This window comes from Curcuma longa, chromosome 2, assembly GCF_044706935.1.
Source record: "Curcuma longa cultivar G26 ecotype Majalengka, Jawa Barat chromosome 2, ITB_CL_G26_1.1, whole genome shotgun sequence".
Lineage (NCBI taxonomy): Eukaryota > Viridiplantae > Streptophyta > Magnoliopsida > Zingiberales > Zingiberaceae > Curcuma > Curcuma longa.
The window spans coordinates 9,628,627-9,646,074 of NC_133862.1; the positions used below are offsets into that span (position 1 = coordinate 9,628,627).

General features: G+C 40.4%; 3 protein-coding genes and 1 pseudogene across 4 annotated transcripts; all 4 read right to left on the bottom strand.

Moving 5' to 3' along the window:
• Nucleotides 1-2,424: 2,424 nt before the first annotated feature.
• Nucleotides 2,425-6,220, bottom strand: LOC141822013 (endo-1,4-beta-xylanase 5-like). Its single transcript, XM_074709423.1, has 9 exons — nucleotides 6,187-6,220; nucleotides 5,203-5,399; nucleotides 4,738-5,132; nucleotides 4,625-4,656; nucleotides 4,285-4,441; nucleotides 4,036-4,208; nucleotides 3,846-3,947; nucleotides 3,483-3,751; nucleotides 2,425-3,392 (listed from the first exon to the last, which is right to left on the bottom strand). The coding sequence occupies exons 3-9, from the start codon at nucleotides 4,832-4,834 to the stop codon at nucleotides 2,540-2,542; spliced, it is 1,683 nt and encodes a 560-aa protein (XP_074565524.1). The 5' UTR covers nucleotides 4,835-5,132; nucleotides 5,203-5,399; nucleotides 6,187-6,220; the 3' UTR covers nucleotides 2,425-2,539.
• LOC141822014 (uncharacterized) lies at nucleotides 5,630-8,238 on the bottom strand (annotated as a pseudogene).
• Nucleotides 8,239-8,777: 539 nt separating this feature from the next.
• LOC141821995 (CSC1-like protein At4g35870) lies at nucleotides 8,778-11,406 on the bottom strand. 2 transcript variants are annotated; one of them, XM_074709399.1, is made up of 2 exons: nucleotides 10,676-11,406; nucleotides 8,778-10,603 (listed from the first exon to the last, which is right to left on the bottom strand). In XM_074709399.1, exons 1-2 carry the CDS (start codon nucleotides 11,336-11,338, stop codon nucleotides 8,927-8,929), a joined length of 2,340 nt encoding a protein of 779 aa, XP_074565500.1. In that variant the 5' UTR covers nucleotides 11,339-11,406; the 3' UTR covers nucleotides 8,778-8,926. The 2 variants fall into 2 exon arrangements, with proteins under 2 accessions (XP_074565500.1, XP_074565498.1); XM_074709397.1 differs by having other exon boundaries at nucleotides 8,778-11,406.
• A 633-nt stretch (nucleotides 11,407-12,039) lies between these two features.
• On the bottom strand, nucleotides 12,040-13,248 carry LOC141816646 (NEP1-interacting protein 1-like). Its single transcript, XM_074704389.1, has 5 exons — nucleotides 13,092-13,248; nucleotides 12,830-13,008; nucleotides 12,664-12,747; nucleotides 12,398-12,559; nucleotides 12,040-12,287 (listed from the first exon to the last, which is right to left on the bottom strand). The coding sequence occupies exons 1-5, from the start codon at nucleotides 13,246-13,248 to the stop codon at nucleotides 12,165-12,167; spliced, it is 705 nt and encodes a 234-aa protein (XP_074560490.1). The 3' UTR covers nucleotides 12,040-12,164.
• Between the last annotated feature and the right edge of the window lie 4,200 nt (nucleotides 13,249-17,448).

The window sequence follows — 17,448 nt, forward strand, 5'->3', positions numbered from 1 at the left end:
TCCCCCTCACATCACATGGACCCCATTTTCTTTAACTCTTTATATATCCTGAGTTGGCAGATATATGTCGCGTCCCTTTGTTTAATTATCATCATTTATTTGCTGGATAAGTTAGCTTAGCTTAGCTTAAAGTTCATGTAGATTTTCATGGTGGTGTACGCGCGCGTTTGTGTTTTTGTGCAATTTTTTCAGAATATAATGAAGCTGCAGGTGGAAGAGGAAAAGTACCTTTGTGACTTTGGTTGTAATGTAAAAGACATTCCAGTTATTCAGCTGTTTCAGGAGATGTTCAGACAGATTTATCTGGAATCGTAATGATCTCAGAAGAGTTTTACAGCTGTGCTTCAGATATTAAAGTATTACAAGTCATTGTCTGCTTTTTTTTCCCTTCCATTTCCGTGTAAACCTCTTATAGAATAATAAAACATATTATATATATCAATGCCTATGATACTACCGAAGAGGATTAGAGACCACCTTGATACTATTTGCCTTCATTACCATCTTAAACCACATATTCACTACTTTAATCTGTACCTAATCGTCGCCATATAAACCATGCTAAAAATCATTGAGTGTACGATTTAGGTGGTACTGAAACTATAACCCCGCGCGTCCGTTGAGCCTAAATGTCGAAACATCCAACACGTGAAGATTATATATTCGCTTTCAAAATCTTAATCCTGCCTACAATGACCAGTCAAATCGGGTCAAACAAACAACAATTTGGAGGTAATTAACATGGCAAATTAAGCATTTAAATTTTGTGGCTATAACCACATGTCGAACTATATATCCCATGACTGAAAAGAGCACGTCGCCATCCCATGATTCAATGAATCCTACTCTCTCCTCCTAATTAATTCCGCTTAATTAATCTCGATCGTCCTTTTGCATCCTATAAGACAAAGTTTTCTTATCCACAAGTACATTTTATTCCCACGTTCTGCTCCTTTCCAATTTCCAACCATCTTTAATTTGCCAAGGATTTAACATATATATACGAACGCATGTTGATGTCGTGCCACTTTCGATAATTTATTTAGCAATCATTTCAACTATTACTGCCACCTCCATGTATAATATAATTAATTCTGTTGATTGACTTAAATCAGACTACAGTAAGTTTAATGACTGTCGAACTCATTCTTGGTCGCGCCTGTTGAACCATGAGCACTCCGCACTCATTTTCATGGCCACTTAAACGTCCCTTTAGCTTTTGGGCGAGGCAGCAGATCTAGCAGAGAGCATCTCATTATGGTCTCAAGAGGTAGCTTGCCTGCTGCTGTCGTGCTCTCATGGATTCAGGGAGCCTGAGTTCCTCCCTCCTTCAACGGTGCCTCATGGAGCCCATGATGGTCCCTAGTTAACCCACCATGACTTTGTTCACACTTTGCCGTTGCTCGTACTCGCACCATCATGCCATCTCACGTCATCTTCTCTGCAAACTGCATCATGTTGTCCTTCTGCTCTCCCTCAGCTAGCTTTCCCCTTCGGCTCCTCCTCTCCGCTTTTGGCTCAGAGCTCGAAGTGAGCGAGCTCATTCTGCTACCTGCGTAGCGATGTGGTCAAAGACTCAAAGTAGATAGAGGAGAGATCGAATTAATTAAACAATAGGGCTGGCTTTTTATTGAGCGGTTTGACTTGTAATCTCCATGGGCGATTACAGCACCATGGGGACCTTGTAAGAGCAAAGTGAAGCGAGAAAGATGATGAGCTTTGTGGTAGGATAGTGGGAAAGCTCGCCAAAAATGGTTTAATAGAGAAGGATGCAGAGCAGCGTTGCGTGTGCTTTATGGAGGATGGACGGGCACAGGCATGTGATGTTCTCATTGAAGACTGCAACGGGTGTGCCATGGACCTCTATACAGATTACTGTCCATGGATCACCTCGGTACATGTTCTCTCAGGAACGTTACATATCTTGATAGTTTGGGCCTACAATTCATGGGCAGCCTAGAATTTCTGCCTACGTTGCCCAAATTAAATCATCTGATCTATGTCCCTAAATCTAGTACCTCAATTCAGCCCAGTGTAGTTGATTCAATCGACGACGACCTTATTTGACCACCATGAACAGAGATCTCGCGCGTTGATCCCTCCACCTGCAAATAACTAAGAGTACTGCTTTTTTTGCCCATCCAATGCTCTGTCATCTTTCATGAATATACATATAGTTTCATTCTGATATGAATCAGTTGGCAATAGTGCTCGCCCTTAAACATCACATCTTGTATTTTATCAGGACTTATATATTATTTAGGACATATAGATATGTGTCATTAAAAAAATAAATTCATTATTAAGCATCAGAACCCAACAATATCTATTATCAATATCATATTTAGAAGTGAACAAACATCATGAACCCAACAATATCTATTATCAATATCATATTTAAAAGTGAACAAACATCATGCGGGAAAGCGCCGTTCACCAATATCTCATCTCTCGCTCTCGATCCAGTGTTCGGCTTAAAAATGGCAAATAAATACACTGGGCAAACTGTGTCTGTGCTTAGAACAATTAAATTGGATTGTCAAAGTTGAACGACTACATGTTTAGTCTCATCGGATCGACTAAGGAACATGGTGGTCTCTGCAGACTTGTTTCCATCGACCACACTCACCTTGTACTCCCCCAAGAACCCAACGAAGCTATACTGCCCATGCTCGTCGCTCACCCCTCCCTCCTCCGTCTCCCACTCCCTCAACAGCTTCTCCACCACCTCCCCTGCCGGCAGATTCCCAAGCCCGCCGTCCGTCAAGCACATCTGGTAGCACCCATCCGGATGCAGAGCAGCCCATAGCACAATGCCGCTCACCGACGGGTACGCAAATGCCTCCCGCAGCACCTCCTCCAAAAACACACCCTGTTGCTGTTCCCCGAGATTTTGGGCGATGTCGACTTCTGTTAGCCAAATGGGCAATCCCAGAGAAGCCAATTTGTCGAGCACCGCTCGCATCAGTGGAATATTTGGCCTCCCGAAGTGTCCTTGAAGGCCGATCCCTTCCAACATGGCGGCTCCTCCATTCCTGAGCTCCTTTAGTCGCGATATGTAGGTGTCCACGGTCGACTGTTCGTCGCTGCAGGTCTCCACCACGTTGAACTCGTTCATGAAGAGAGTGGCGAGCGGGTCGGCCTGCTGCGCGGTGCGGAAGAACTCCGTCGACGCGTTCTCCCCCAGCCGCCGCTCGTAGAAGTCGAAGTGGAGCATCTCGTTGTTGACGTCCCAGTGGATGAATTGCCCCCTGTACCTGGATAACAAGCTCCGGATGCGGGACTTCACGGCGGCCCGGAGATCGCCGCCGGTGAGGTTCTGCGCCCACCCCGGCGCGCACGTCGGGTTCTCCCAGAAGATGTTGTGCCCTCGCGCCATGATTTTGTTCGACCTTGTCGTCGTCGATTTCATACAAAAATTTGTAAAAAAAAAAATGATCTCACTTAGAGTTAATCTCGCATGTGACCGCCGAGATATATACCTGACGAACTTGAGCATGTCGTCGGCGAGGGCGTAGTTGAGCTTCCCGCGTTGTGGCTCCGTCGCGTACCACTTGAGCTCGTTCTCGAACACCGCAACGTTGAATCGCTCGGTGAACCACCTCTGATACTGCTTGTTGCCGAGGATGGTGCTGGCGATGGCGGAGCCGAAGGGGAAGTCCTTGGATGACTGCTTGATCGAGACATTGGCTCCGGCGATTGGATTACCTTCTCCATCTACAGCTTGGATCGTCACCGCGCGTTTTCTTTTCTGTCAATTAAGATCAATTTGTATATCTTCCTCAATGAATTAGAAGGTTTAACGAATTAGGCTACAAATGAAGAGGCGTGATGTATAGCCATACTGTTCGGATGCTCTGTTCTTGCTGTTTTGACCACTGCTCCACCGAAAAGGGCTGCAGTGAAGCGCTTGCCACTGAAATCTCAGTCAAGTCCTCATTCATATTCTGCAGAGGAAGTTAAGGAATATTTAAACACTTAGTCTTTTTTTTTTTTACGAATTCGAGACGATATATATATATATATATCTTCAACCTGAAAATAAAGAATAGAGGATCTGGAGAAAGCGTCGAGAACAAAACCGCCCTTTAGAAATGACCAGCACCCCCTTTTTGCAAGCACAGTTCCTATGCAGTGCAATGTTACACCCTCTGTAGATATTGTCGCCCTAAGAAGAGCTGAACTCGTTCCTTGAATCTTAGCCCAACCTACATCGTTGTCTTGTTGCTTTTGAAGCAAATTAACGAAGAGGAGCAAATTAAGCGGAATTAATTAAGTTCTTACATGAGAAACTGTACATGGTATTTGCAGTCAGATTGCGCAGGAGAAACGCAGGAGAAGCAATGCCAGTCTCGGTTTTGTGGTATGTCACGGGAATTCTTCCATTCTTGTCCACCAGAACACCTCCATTGTAAAGAGGAGCTTGGGGATGATAGCTACACTGAAATGTGTCATCGTATGTTAAAAAAAAACATGATATCGGCATTAAAACAAAAAGTGTCAAAATATTCTTCGTCATTTGTTAATTCTAACACACACTGACACACACATATTATCTCTAGCGTTCACAGTACAACTGAACTGTGTAAGAGCAGAAAGAGCAAAAGACAGGGAGAGTATTTACGTCGGTGTAAGCAGAATAATCATATTGGGGTCCTGCATGAATGACACAATGAAGTAAATCAGTAACACAAATTAGGGACAGAGTGCGAATGCATCAACAGATCGAGTACGTACCGCCACCACTAGAGGCTTTAAAAACAAGGTGGGAGTACTGGAAGAAAAGCCAACTCGCGATGAGAATCCGTAACTCCACTGTCCGAATCCCACTCATTGTTCCCTCTTTCACCTCTGTGATCCAGTTTAATTAACAGACGATTTGAACAGTGGCATGTAGAGTTATGCTTGAGCTCAAGAGTCACAGGAAGCAGTGGTGCTAGCTTTGGTGTAAATATAATGCAGGTATGGGAGGATTTCCCGTGCAAGTTCGCATGTGAACTCCATCAAGTTCTTTGTTGGATGCATTGGTTTGGCGGTATCGATGGGAATGGAATGTCCTGGTTGCTGGAGTAGGAGATTCCTTGGCGTGGACTAATGTATAAACATTAATGGACGCCTGCACTATGCATCCACTAAGTAGAAAGCAGTAGTGAGATGCGTGTCGGAAGACCAGCAAAGTGAATCTATATCTTTTTCGCTTACCATTAATCAAGCTGTCATTGAAGTATGGCATTAACCATTTATTATTTTCTTTGGCTCTTGCACCAGAACCAAAAAGTGCTCACTTACACCGAAAACGCAAAAGACGAAAAAGGGATCATCATTCATCAGTAGGAGACTGCACGATATACAGACACTCAGACTATACATGTAGCTTCTTGCCATTTTTAATGCAGGTGCTGATTCATACATTCGTGTCATAAACAAATATACATTTAACATGGCATTATAAACACAGATAACATTAAATACCATGTTATAAACACGTCGTGTTTTTAGTTCGACAAAAAAAATATATAACACCCTCAAAGGTCGAGCAAATAATAACGGTAGGCAAATGAAATTGCCAAGAATGATTTTTTAAAATTGTTATACATATCATGATTATTCGTTTTCAAGAAGAATAAAGCATCAAAACACATGTTGTAAGAGTCACAAAACATCCTGTCACATATTTTAATAACTCAAACTATCTCCAGAACTGCGTCTGGCTATTGTTTTGCTATGCCATAGGGATAAAATTCTAACAAAAAGAACACCTATTTTTTGAAGAAATAAAAGGTACTTGTATTCTAAACTGTTATCCTAACTGATTCACCAACAGCAGTTTCCATTCTTTAATAATAAATCCGCTCCTTTACCTATATTCTATCCCTGCAAAAATTAATTTTGTTTGAACCCAAAAAAAGGGCTTGGTCTTGGTGAGTTAACTGAAGAGAAAAAGGAATATGCAAGTGTATATGTATAATGCGGTAACATAATCTCTAATCTGACCACATATTCAAGTATGACTACATAATGACATTATGTACAGCTTACACAAGGCTATGAAATATTGCATGGGCCCAAGTATAAGATAGACAAACTTCTCAAAAACAAAAAAATCTTTTCTAAACATGAGAAACCATAAAAATTAAAAATGAGAACAAAGTGAACTTATTGAAAATTTTAAGAAAGAAACTACACCTAAGCCATTTGGCCTCTTCCTCATCAAGAACAGAGTGCTCGGGATGCAACCTGTTGTCTAGGTTTTTCACAATGTCTGCATAAAACCAAATGTAATATTGATAAAACATGTAAACATTTTTTTTGCATTTTAACCAACTATTAAATCTAAAATAACAAAATCAAACTCTCATTTGTTAAATGTAATAAGAAGATCATAACCTGACGAATTAACTAGTTGCTCTCCATCCACAACCAAGATAGGGACCTTCTTATAATCAGACCACTTTATCTCCTTCTTACTTACAGAATTCACTTCCACAACTTTGTATGGTATGTCATGATAATCTAGAAATGCTGTAGGTAGAAAATAGAATGATGTTAAACCTACATACACAATGCCACCATATTTAATTGAATGTCTAGACCAGCAATTGAAGGAACATGTAGAGTGTTTGCTTAACTGAATCAAAAACAGCAAAGTATGGTCAGTAAAATTCCATTTTTCAATGACAAAACTATGTTTGTCCTCCCAGAAGCAAAAGAAGAAGAAGGAATCAGTCATAGACGCCCAAAAACTCTCTTTGTTATAGGCAATACGAACTCAGAAATAGTGAAAAGAAGAATGACAAAATCAGAGAAGTCTTCTCCTAACAAACTTGCTTCTAGCTGTTCTTGAAGCCTGATTTATGACTAAAGTATGAACATTCATAGAGGAAAAAAAATCCTGTTTCCAAGTTCCAAACAACCAACCATTATTGAGACTAGTCCAATTAAAAGTGAAGGATTAATGGTCGTTGATTATAATAGCAGAGAAAAGTATGTAAATTTGAACAATGTAATGAAAGAAAAACGAACATCTAATTAATCAAAATTTGGGGGGAAATTGCTTTATTATCTTAGGGGTTTCAACAATGGAAAATAAAAATTCAAACTGACAAATCAGATAAAAAAAGCCAAAAGGAATAAAACCTTATAACTTTAACAAAAGATGATTACATGTCAACAATTAAGATAATTATCAATCTTTAAAAAAAAACATGGCTGAAATAAATCTCATTTAAATTGTGGTTGAAAACTCAGATGTAGGTGGGGATGGCAAGATTAGCCAGTGAATATTTTTCTGATATTCATTTACGGTGAGATCTAATGCTCATGGAGATAAGAGAAAAGATAAGGGATTAAAGGTAGAAACTGTATAAGTCCCATCCTTTGTATCTGTATGGTTCTCACAATAACCTCAATAAGTCGGTGATTTAAGTGTGCTATCTGTTATGCACGTAGTTATATTATATAGAGTCCTTGAGATCTAATAATTTTCCAGTGTAATGCTGAATATTATTTCAGCAAACTGATGCGACAGTGTTTCTACGTGTTGCAAAAGGTTGGAATCCGCCAACCTAGCGGCCCCACAATGGACAGTAATGCGGGACTCAGGGCATTGAAGTATATGCGCCATACTGGTCTAAGTGAAGCGCTCCCTATGCTATCTCACTTGCAAAACAAATAAACAAGTTCTCACAACTGCATTCAAAACTGCGACTACTGCGTCAAGCAAACAACTGATACTGCATTTACTGCCGCAAACAACTTTCCATCAAATCTACAGAAAACGGAAACAGAAGTGGCAAGCAGCAATCGGCAATTGTTAGCAATAGACGAATTGCACCAGGTTATCAGTCGATAAGCGCCAACGCAAATAAAAAAAACGAAAAGGAATTACCTTTGACCTTGTGGCAGAAGGGGCATGCCTCGTACTGATAGAGAACAACATCTTTGGGGATCCGCTCGGGGGAGGGCGTCTCCTTGGCCTCCGCCACGGTGACTAAGGTCATCGAGAAGGACAACACACCCCCGCGAAGCCGACAGGGAATGTCGTCGAAGAAAAAGCAGGAGGGACAAGTCACCGTCTCGACCGGGGTGCGGCGAAGACATCAGAGGCGGTGGCACACAGGGCGGAGGTAGGCACGGTCCTCTGGGAGGCAGCGGCGGAGGATAGTGGAGCACGAGCGGCGTTGAAACCGAGAAAGGACTGAGAGACAAGGCGGTGGAGGCCCTTGTCGTGGCTTGCATCTCGATTTTATCGCTGCAATCCTCCGAGATTCCAATTCCAGATCTCGCTTATGCTGCTGCGTCGAATTTGTAGGGTTGAACAAGCGGTATCAGAAAGGGTTTTTGTTATGGTGTTCCGCGGGAACAAGTTCATGCTTGTTTATTATATCATACACATTGTATAGTAAAAAAAGTGAAATCCATTACATACAATGTAGAATCCACTATATACAAATGTCAAAATTTTATAAATTAAAAAATTATAATTAACCACGAATGAAGAAGTATAATTATATCATACACGCATTCATTTGTAGTTTAATTAAACGTGTTCAGAGGCTGGTTTCGGAACACATCAACCGCAAAAGCACCATGAGAATTGTTCAAAAATAGGCTTATTCGTTCAATTATGGATAATACTTTGTTTAAATTAATTCATTTGTTAAAATCAATTTAACAAAGAGGAGAAGAATAAAAAGAGGAGATTCTCGTTGACACGACTCCCAAAAATCCACCCAGTCCGGACACGAAGGATGGGGGCTCCTTAGTCCTTCCTCCTATCTTTGTTAACCAAGGTAAATGAAAATTGAAAATAGTACAACTGTAAAAAAGAATGCCCAAGCTATAGCCGCCGTAGTTACATTAGAACCAAGCACATGATAAAACCAACTGTACATTAAGTAAAATGAACTTGGAATTCAAAGTATTATTATGATTGTGATTCATGAATAACCCAATCAAGGTTGATGTTTGAGAAAACCTCATAATCAGTTGGACCATCTACAAAGCTGTCGACTGTCTGAATTCCTTCCAATAATGCTGGCCGGAATGCATCACTTTTTGTCGGGAACACTTTGTAGACGAACAACAACCCTAGTGTAAAGGCGGCTTGCAGCTTTGTAAAGTCACCCTGGACGGAGAAGAAAAATAACATCGAGAGAAGGAACAACACCACACAGAAATGCATAATGCACGAAACCCTGTCCATTAGCTTTCCGTCATTACCAGCAGGGAAGCCTCGAGCTCTGTATACAAATAAGAAGTTGTACTTGTCCACCATGTATCGGTAGCCAAAGTAGATTGCACCTACAGGAACCACAAGTGGAGCGAACAAGGAATAGATCATGGTGAGTGTGAAAATTGTGAGATTAAATGCATAATATTGAGCAAAGTCAAATGTCTGCTTTGGCGTGTGGAAACTCCTGCTCATCGGGTACACAGAAAGATCATGTACCTCGAGACCATTCAAATCCAAACTACCTTGCCTCTCGGAAATGAGAGGCATCTGCAAATTATTGCCTACATCATTCTGCTCTACTGTGCTCTCCGCAGTTTGCTCTGGAACTAGTTGAACCATGTCATTCTTCTTAAACTTCTTCAAAATGTTCTTCATCCAAGGCACTGGAGCTAGCAAATCGAAGGAAATCCCAAGGAAGGTACTTGTGATGAGAAATGCAAGGGTGGCTAGGCATGATCTCGAGAGGAAAGAAGCACTCATATACTGTTCGATTTGTTTGCAATCTTCCCCATCCAAGTAACACCTTCCCATTCGTAGGATTGCATTCTCGAGTGAGGATTCCACCATAGCACGCAAGAGAATGAGATTTACCAAAAAGAAGCAAACCATCTTTAGCATAGCGGATCTCTGTTCCCCGGAGACAGTAAGGTGGCATTCAAATTTGGAAAGATAGGAAAGAGCAGATGGAATAACTATATACAAGCTTATGAAGATGAGGACATTTGGTAAGAACTGAAGAATTAAAGCTCCAAACCAGCTAGATCCCTCAAGCCAACTTAACCATGAATTAGCATGATCAACAGCCCCTGCATTGATTATCCTCGCAGCGCTGCTCATTGCATTGATGATTGCTAGCGGCGAACTGAAAAAGAGAAGCATTAGGAGTAGACAAGCATTGACACCAATCTTCCTCAATCGCAATGAGAGCTTGTTCAAGCCCAAATGATTCCAATAGATGTCAACAGCAGGAGGAGCCCTCTCAACTCTCCACCAGCTCCGCCCCAGCTGGAGCTCCATCACCGGGACGAACTGTCCAATGGATCTTCTCTTCCGCTCCGATCTCAAGTCCCTCACTGCCTTATTGGCAGTGTACACGTCCTTAAAGACTACAAATGCAATACCAGCACCAGGAGCCCTTCCTTCCTTGTAATCTGAAAGTTTGTTCTGCAGAACCAGCTTCAAACTTTGCAGCTTTCTCAATCTCTCTTCCCGCGTGAAGCCAAATTTCACAGAGGTCATTGCCCAGATTTCTTTCGCCTTCCTCAACCATGCATGCTCATAGATCTGGCGGCTTTCATGGCCATCATCGTCATCGTCGTTCAACAGTGATCGGGAGCCCATGTGAGCTTCCAGCCATGCGATTTCATTCTGAAGGTTGGTCCATTTCAAGGTGAGGTACTCCAGGGTGCATAGATCAAAGGGCACAACCACGCGATACACCTTACCGGGATACCGGTGCTGAAGGTACTCTTCGAGCGGGGCCTTGTTGGAAGCTAGGGATTTGGGAACACCCTGCACCATCATAGTAAAGATTGCAATAGAGCCCGAATTGGATTCGCTGGGGTTGCCGTTGCCATCACGGAATCTGGTAACACTCAGGTCATCCTCCATCCGCGAAATGCCAAGGTGGGAAACGAAAACGATAAGGGCGGCGAGGAGGAAGTGCAACCATAGGATCGGAGAGCCGGAGTGGATGTGGGAAATGGTAGTCCGGGCGAAGGGGTCGGCGAGAGGGACGGAGCCAGAGAGGTTGAGGGGAAAAGCGGCGAGGAGAGCGATGAGGGAGACGGCGAGGAGGACGAAGAAGATGGCGCGCTCGACGATGAGGAACTGGGCAGCGTCGGCGCCGCAGTGGAGGGCGATTTGGGCGGGGGTGGCGTGGTGGACGGCAAGAAGCTTGGCACCGAGCGCGGAGGGGCCAGGGAAGCGGCGGTGGTCGTAGCGGAGCTTAACGAGTAGGAATAGGAGGACGCAGGAGGCGGCTCCGGCGGCGGAGATGTTGAGGAGGTACTGGATGTTGCCGTACCATGCCGCGAAGGGGAAGTCGGGGTCCGGCGACGGTGATTGAGCGGTCATGGCGAGAGAAATCAAGAAGGGGCTCATCGTTCGTCGTCCTTCTCCGTCATAGGCGACGAAGGGGACGAGAAGGAAGAGTAGGTGGTACTTCCCGAAAGACGAAGGAACGGCTTCCAAAGAGAAAGTACACGTTTGCCGTGTCATTTTATCCCTCTAATTTGATTCGTTTTGAATCGAATGCCCTTTTTTTTTTTTTTATCTTTCCTTTTTTTTTTCATTTCCACCCCTAGACTTATTACAAAATTAGAGGCTCAATTTAAAACATTTTATTGGTACCTTTTAAAGTTGAATATTTTTTAGAATACTAAGTATTGAACGTCATGTAAAAAGAATTTAGGGCCAAATGTTGTTAAATTGTTGTGTTATAATTGAATCCTCACCCTAGCGATCTTCATATGATAACCAATTTCCTCCTATTATTCAAGCCATCGATAAATTTCTTATTGGCTATGAAAATGATAAAGGCAGGTACCTATATATAATCAAAGCACAATTCTTTATTTGCATGTAATAAAAACATTGCGACAAAAAAAAATCGTCATCCAAAGGTTCATAACTTTTGCAAATTAACTAACTATATTAATATTAATCCTATACTTTATAACTAACACTTGAAGTGACTTGTCAGAATAACAAACATTTAGATCAAATTGGCGCTCAAGCATTCTATTTAACAATTCAGGGCTGGTGCCGCTGCTCGAGCTTCAAATTTACATTTTCATCTTCCACAAGAAATTTTCTTTCTTTCTTTCTTTCTTTCTTTCTTTTTTAAAGAACACAAGAACCTAGAAAAACAAAAATGAGCCAAAAAAAAAACAGGAGATACTCAATATTTTCAGTGACACAAAAAGCTTCAAATATCCGTTCTGCACAAGGGACAAGAGGCATGCCTTATGAGCCAACTATCGATGCATAACAGATGAAACATGTGTTGACATATTGGCAACCTCCTGGCCATTTCTCCCGTTTCCAGTTCCTGAAAATTAAAAGGTAAGATCCATTTTGGCACAATTATATAAAATTTGCTTTATTATATCACAATTATATTGACAGTGGCTTAATAAAATTCCTAGCAAATTTTAATACCTGCAGGCACACTGAGCAACTAATCTTCTCCCCTGATGCATCAACACTGTCTTTGTCAGTAGTTTTACACTTTGGCAGCTTCTCGACCTCTTCGAGGGACAAGCCCATTGTGCCTGCACCAGACTCAAACAAATCGAGACTCTCAAAACTCAGAGCGCTCATCTGAAATACCACAGGCCATATTTCAGTTAGTGTGTTTCCGATCGAAAGAAACATATATCGTATGAAAAACAGATGAATCGAGGAGGAGGAGCATACAAATATACCTGACTCTCGATTGCACTCTGCACTGCTGGTCCGACCTTTTCCCTAACTAGTCTTCCTCTCACGAGGCTAGAAATTATGTCAAGCTGTAAATCACCAAAACTAATCAGAATTAATATGATTTAAGATTTTGTTTTTGTCGCTTTAAGTTTAAGAAGGAATGAATACCAGATAGAGAAGGGTCCAAATGCCTGATTCCCTGGAGTTCCACAAATCAAGAGAGGACTCGACCACTTCAATGGAGAAGAGAGCACCTGAAATGGCTCCAACTACAGAGCCTCTCACAGGTCCACTCTCAGTGGCAAAGCCTGTCAGAGCTCCGGCGATGGCCCCTGCCATTGATCCAACTGCACTAAACCACGCTAATTTTGATTAAGAATTCAATCACAAATAGTGATTACAGAGAAGGAGAAGAAGAAGAGCTAATGACCAAGTGCGACGCCACAAGTGAGAGTGACACAAATCACTCTCGCAAACACCTCCGGGACCATCCTTCTGTAACTAAAACTCTCTCTTACCTCAGAAGAAGAAGAAGGAGAAGAAGAAGAAGAAGAAGAAGAAACAGAGGAAGAAGAAAGGGAATCCATGTCTTGTTGTTAAGGAATAGGAAGTATGAGATATTGGAACTGGGACAAGGAGGAAATCCAATATATAGATAGACGGAAGATGATGCTTCAGTGTCAAGCATGAGGGAGCAACCGATTTAAGAAATGAATTGTTTTTTGTGCTTTCTTATAGAACAAATTAAAATTGTCTTTTTAGTGAAGAAAAATAGTTGTTGATTTGTTTTAACGAGTGGGTCGCTGTTAGGTGCTTTGGGCGAGGTGAGATCAGAGAAGGAAAGGAAAGCACGAATGTGCTATGAATATGCATTAATTTTGAGCACCTGGTTTGCAACTAATACGATCCACAGAACATGCCCTGCTGCTTCAAATGCTAGCTCTTCCATGTTGCTTACTGAAAAAATATATATATAACCAGAAACTAATGATATTGTACACTGAATTAAATCGAGAGATGGGCAAAAATTAATTATGGGAACAATTTGGGTCCATCAGGAAGAAGAAGCATAATTAATAGCTAGAACTCGAGATTAAAATTTAAAAATGAGAGGGCTAGCTCATAGTCATATGAAGGGTCTGCTACTACTGTTGATTAAAATAAATTAAATGTAATGTATAGATATATAATGACGGAATTAACTAATTAGTACAATTGCAGCCAATTTAATCATCCTTCGTCCAAAAGATATCCAAGAGATTAAATGATTCAAATATAAATACATGTCGCTGAGATTAAAGTTCAAACAATAACATCATGCTACTGTGTATTAATCGAAGCACTTCGCTTAAGAGGACTAATTGAAGATATAATAATCATAATGGTTTATTGGCGACTTGTGGAATGGAAAATGAGAAGAAATGTACGAGGGGTAATTAATACAATGAAGTTTGAGTGAACTAAGAGATTGTTGACACCTCCAAGCTTTGTTTGGAAGTAACAAAGGGGATAAGGATTGTCGTTGTTATAAGATATCGGAATTATATATAGCACTTTTGTTGGCAATCTACTTAATTATATATATATAGAGAGAGAGAAGTAGAGAAACAAAACAGTCACTGAGATCTTTTTCTTTTATTCACTTAAGGTAAAAAATTTGGGATGAAGGAGTTGCTCCATTCCTCACAGATTAATTTTGCAGCTCAATTGTGAATTTGATGTCGATGAGATCTTAGTGGTCACCAATTACAATCGAGTCATGATTGGTTGGGGTGTTAAACAATAGTTAGAATGGTACGAGGAGGGATGGTTGATGATGACTGGGAGCGGCAAACCATTGAATTAATGAGTGTGGTTGAGGGATCGGAGCTCGATCAACCGACAACGAGGTTGAGATGTATGTGGGTGCCACAAGGGCAAAGAGCAATAATATATATATATGATTGAAGACGAGATTAATATGATCTTCAATTTTTTTTATTTGATTATATTCTATTTTCATCTTTTTCTTTCCTTTGGCTAGGCCAACTAGTTGATAGATTTCTTCCAGGGATGAGATGGCAATGGATTGAATTTGGGTTCGAGTCCTCATCTCCATCATCTTCATTTATTATATTCATTCTCATCCTCAAGGGCAGAGCCATATACATCTCTACCCATGCTTTAGCTCGGGGGCCCACCCACAGATGTGTGGGCCAGGGTGAAGGAGAGAGATAAATGTAAAAATGAAAAAAATAAATGATAAATTCTATTACAGCCTGGGTGCCTTTTTTCGTTAAAAAGTTTAGTCCGGATAGATTTATAATCCTGGCTCCTCCATTGCTCATTCTTGTACCAATCAAAGGATGGATATCTATCCCCATCTTTATACCCATCAAAAGATCAAATATCTTCTATATTAATAATTTTTTTCATTCCATCTGACGCTCATTCAACAAAAGTATATTAAGAATTAATATTATATCAAAAAATATAATTCAATAAAAGCAAAAGAAACATATCCATATCCATACTAGACTCATCTGGTACTCATATCCAAAAATCCTCATAATCAATTATTTAATCAATCCAAAAAAATTATTTCATATCCTCCTTCATTAGGGTAGAATATCAAATCCTCCATCCAATGAGGAAATTGACATACCTAATTTCTTCTCCTTCTCTTCTTTTCGCTTCTACTCCTTCCTCCTCTCTTTATTACCTCAATTGAACATAAGGTACCTTAAGAACATACATTTGGGTAAAAGTGAATTTTAAATAATCTAAAATTTTGATAATAATTTTAAAGGTAAAGTGTTTAATAGATCATTGTTTACTTTTATTACTTAAAGTAAAAAAACATTACAATTTCTCTTGTTATTACATGTAAAATTTTCAAACAAACAAAGTGGATGTATAGTTTTAATAAAAATGTTAGCGTTTGCTAATTTGAAATAGTGATTTACAAAAGTAAAAAAACTATTGACTTTTCAATAAACCAAGATTGAGAGAGATATTATAAACATTTTACGAGAGGGATTGAGAGTGCACATTTAATATATAATAATCACGATCCTGTTTGGTTTTTTCTTAAAATTTATATTTTATGAATTAGATTAATAAAGAGAAAAATACTTAAATCAGTGATTTTCTTGTTACTCAAAGTGCAGACAAAGATTATAAAAAAGGAAAAAATTCAATAAGTAGATGGCGTTAGTGGCATTGATTACTTGTATCTAAAATACTCCCTAGATCTCTTTCAAAATAGATTCTCAAATTATTTATTGTATATAAAAATATGAGGTGATGCGGTATGAGATCATGAATGAGGAACCATGCATCAATAAAAAGATTGGTGATGGATCATGGTCTTTGAGGTTGGTCTCACTGGTTGGAAATGCACAAGCTTCGAGGATCTCTACCGCAATAAAAAAGAATTAGAATGAAAATCAAAGTGGACTTTTGATTCAGTCACTCTGACATTCAAATTAGAATCGAACGGAGCATAATGAAAAGAAAATGATGTAGAGTCAAAAAAAAAAAAAAAAAAGGTGGACTTGTTTGCGCATTCCTGCTCTCACGGAAGTGGGCTCTCCTAATTAATATTACTTGGAAGGAGAGAGGCACGACCCCACAACTCCCATGTTCTTTTCCACGTCCCCAACCACTCACGTTCGGGTTGAAGGATCTGTCACTTATGTCCGATTGCCTCGTGGTCCTAAATTTTCTGCATCGATCATTCACTAGCGACGTCCTCTACACTTAAATACGTGCGATGAAAGTATGGGGGACATTTGAAATGAAGTCGAGGCTTTGAGGAATTAGAAGATATCAGATGGAAGGATTAATTAAGGAGTCGATCGGATGTTGAAGAGTCAGACGTATACTCCCTAGTGGACCGATTAGTACTTGAACTGACCTCCTGATTCAATGTATCCTGGGTCTCCGATCAAGTAAAGTCTGATCTTATATATATATATATATATATATATATATATAAGATTTCGTTATCGTAGACGCCTCCGTCCGCACTCAGCGTGAGCGAATTAATCAGTACGCAGTAATGGAGCGTGAAGAAAGGAAAATGATGCAGAGTTAAAAGAAGTAGGTGGACTTGTATGCGTATTCTTGCTCCCACGGGAACGTAACGGGCTAGCTCTCTTAATATTACCTAGAACTAGAAGGAGAGAGGCACAACTTTCACTTTATTTAATTTCATCTATGTCCCCAACTATATATCCACGTTCAAGTTGAATTAAGGGATTCCACGTCTGTCACTTATGTCCGAGCGTCTAGTGGTCTCACGTTTTATCCTTCAGTAGCCACGTCCTCTGCACTTAAGCACGTGCGATGGAAGTACCGGGGACATTTGAAACGGAGTCGAAGTGTCCGAGGGATATATTATTAGAGATCATATATATATATATATATATATGTTGAGTCGGACGTAGACTCCCGAGTGGACCGATTATTACTTGAACTGACCTCTTGATTCAATCTACCTTTGTCTCGACGTTTGGATAAGTATGGTCTAGATCTTGCCTTTGACTCGTAGCTATCAATTTAACTTAGCTTGATCAGGTGGGTGCCTATTACTCACGCACGAGGAATAAAGGGAGTTAGTGCCATTTGATTACAAAGGGAGTACATGAAAAACAAAAAAAATGTCTGCCAAAACATTAAAAACTTATAGTTTGCAACATAACTTTGGTGTGCACGTTATTTTTTTATCAGCTAATAAGCAAGGTTTTTGTGCTTTTGTGTTGCAGCAACCAAGAACAACCAAGAAACTTGGAAAATGTAATTAA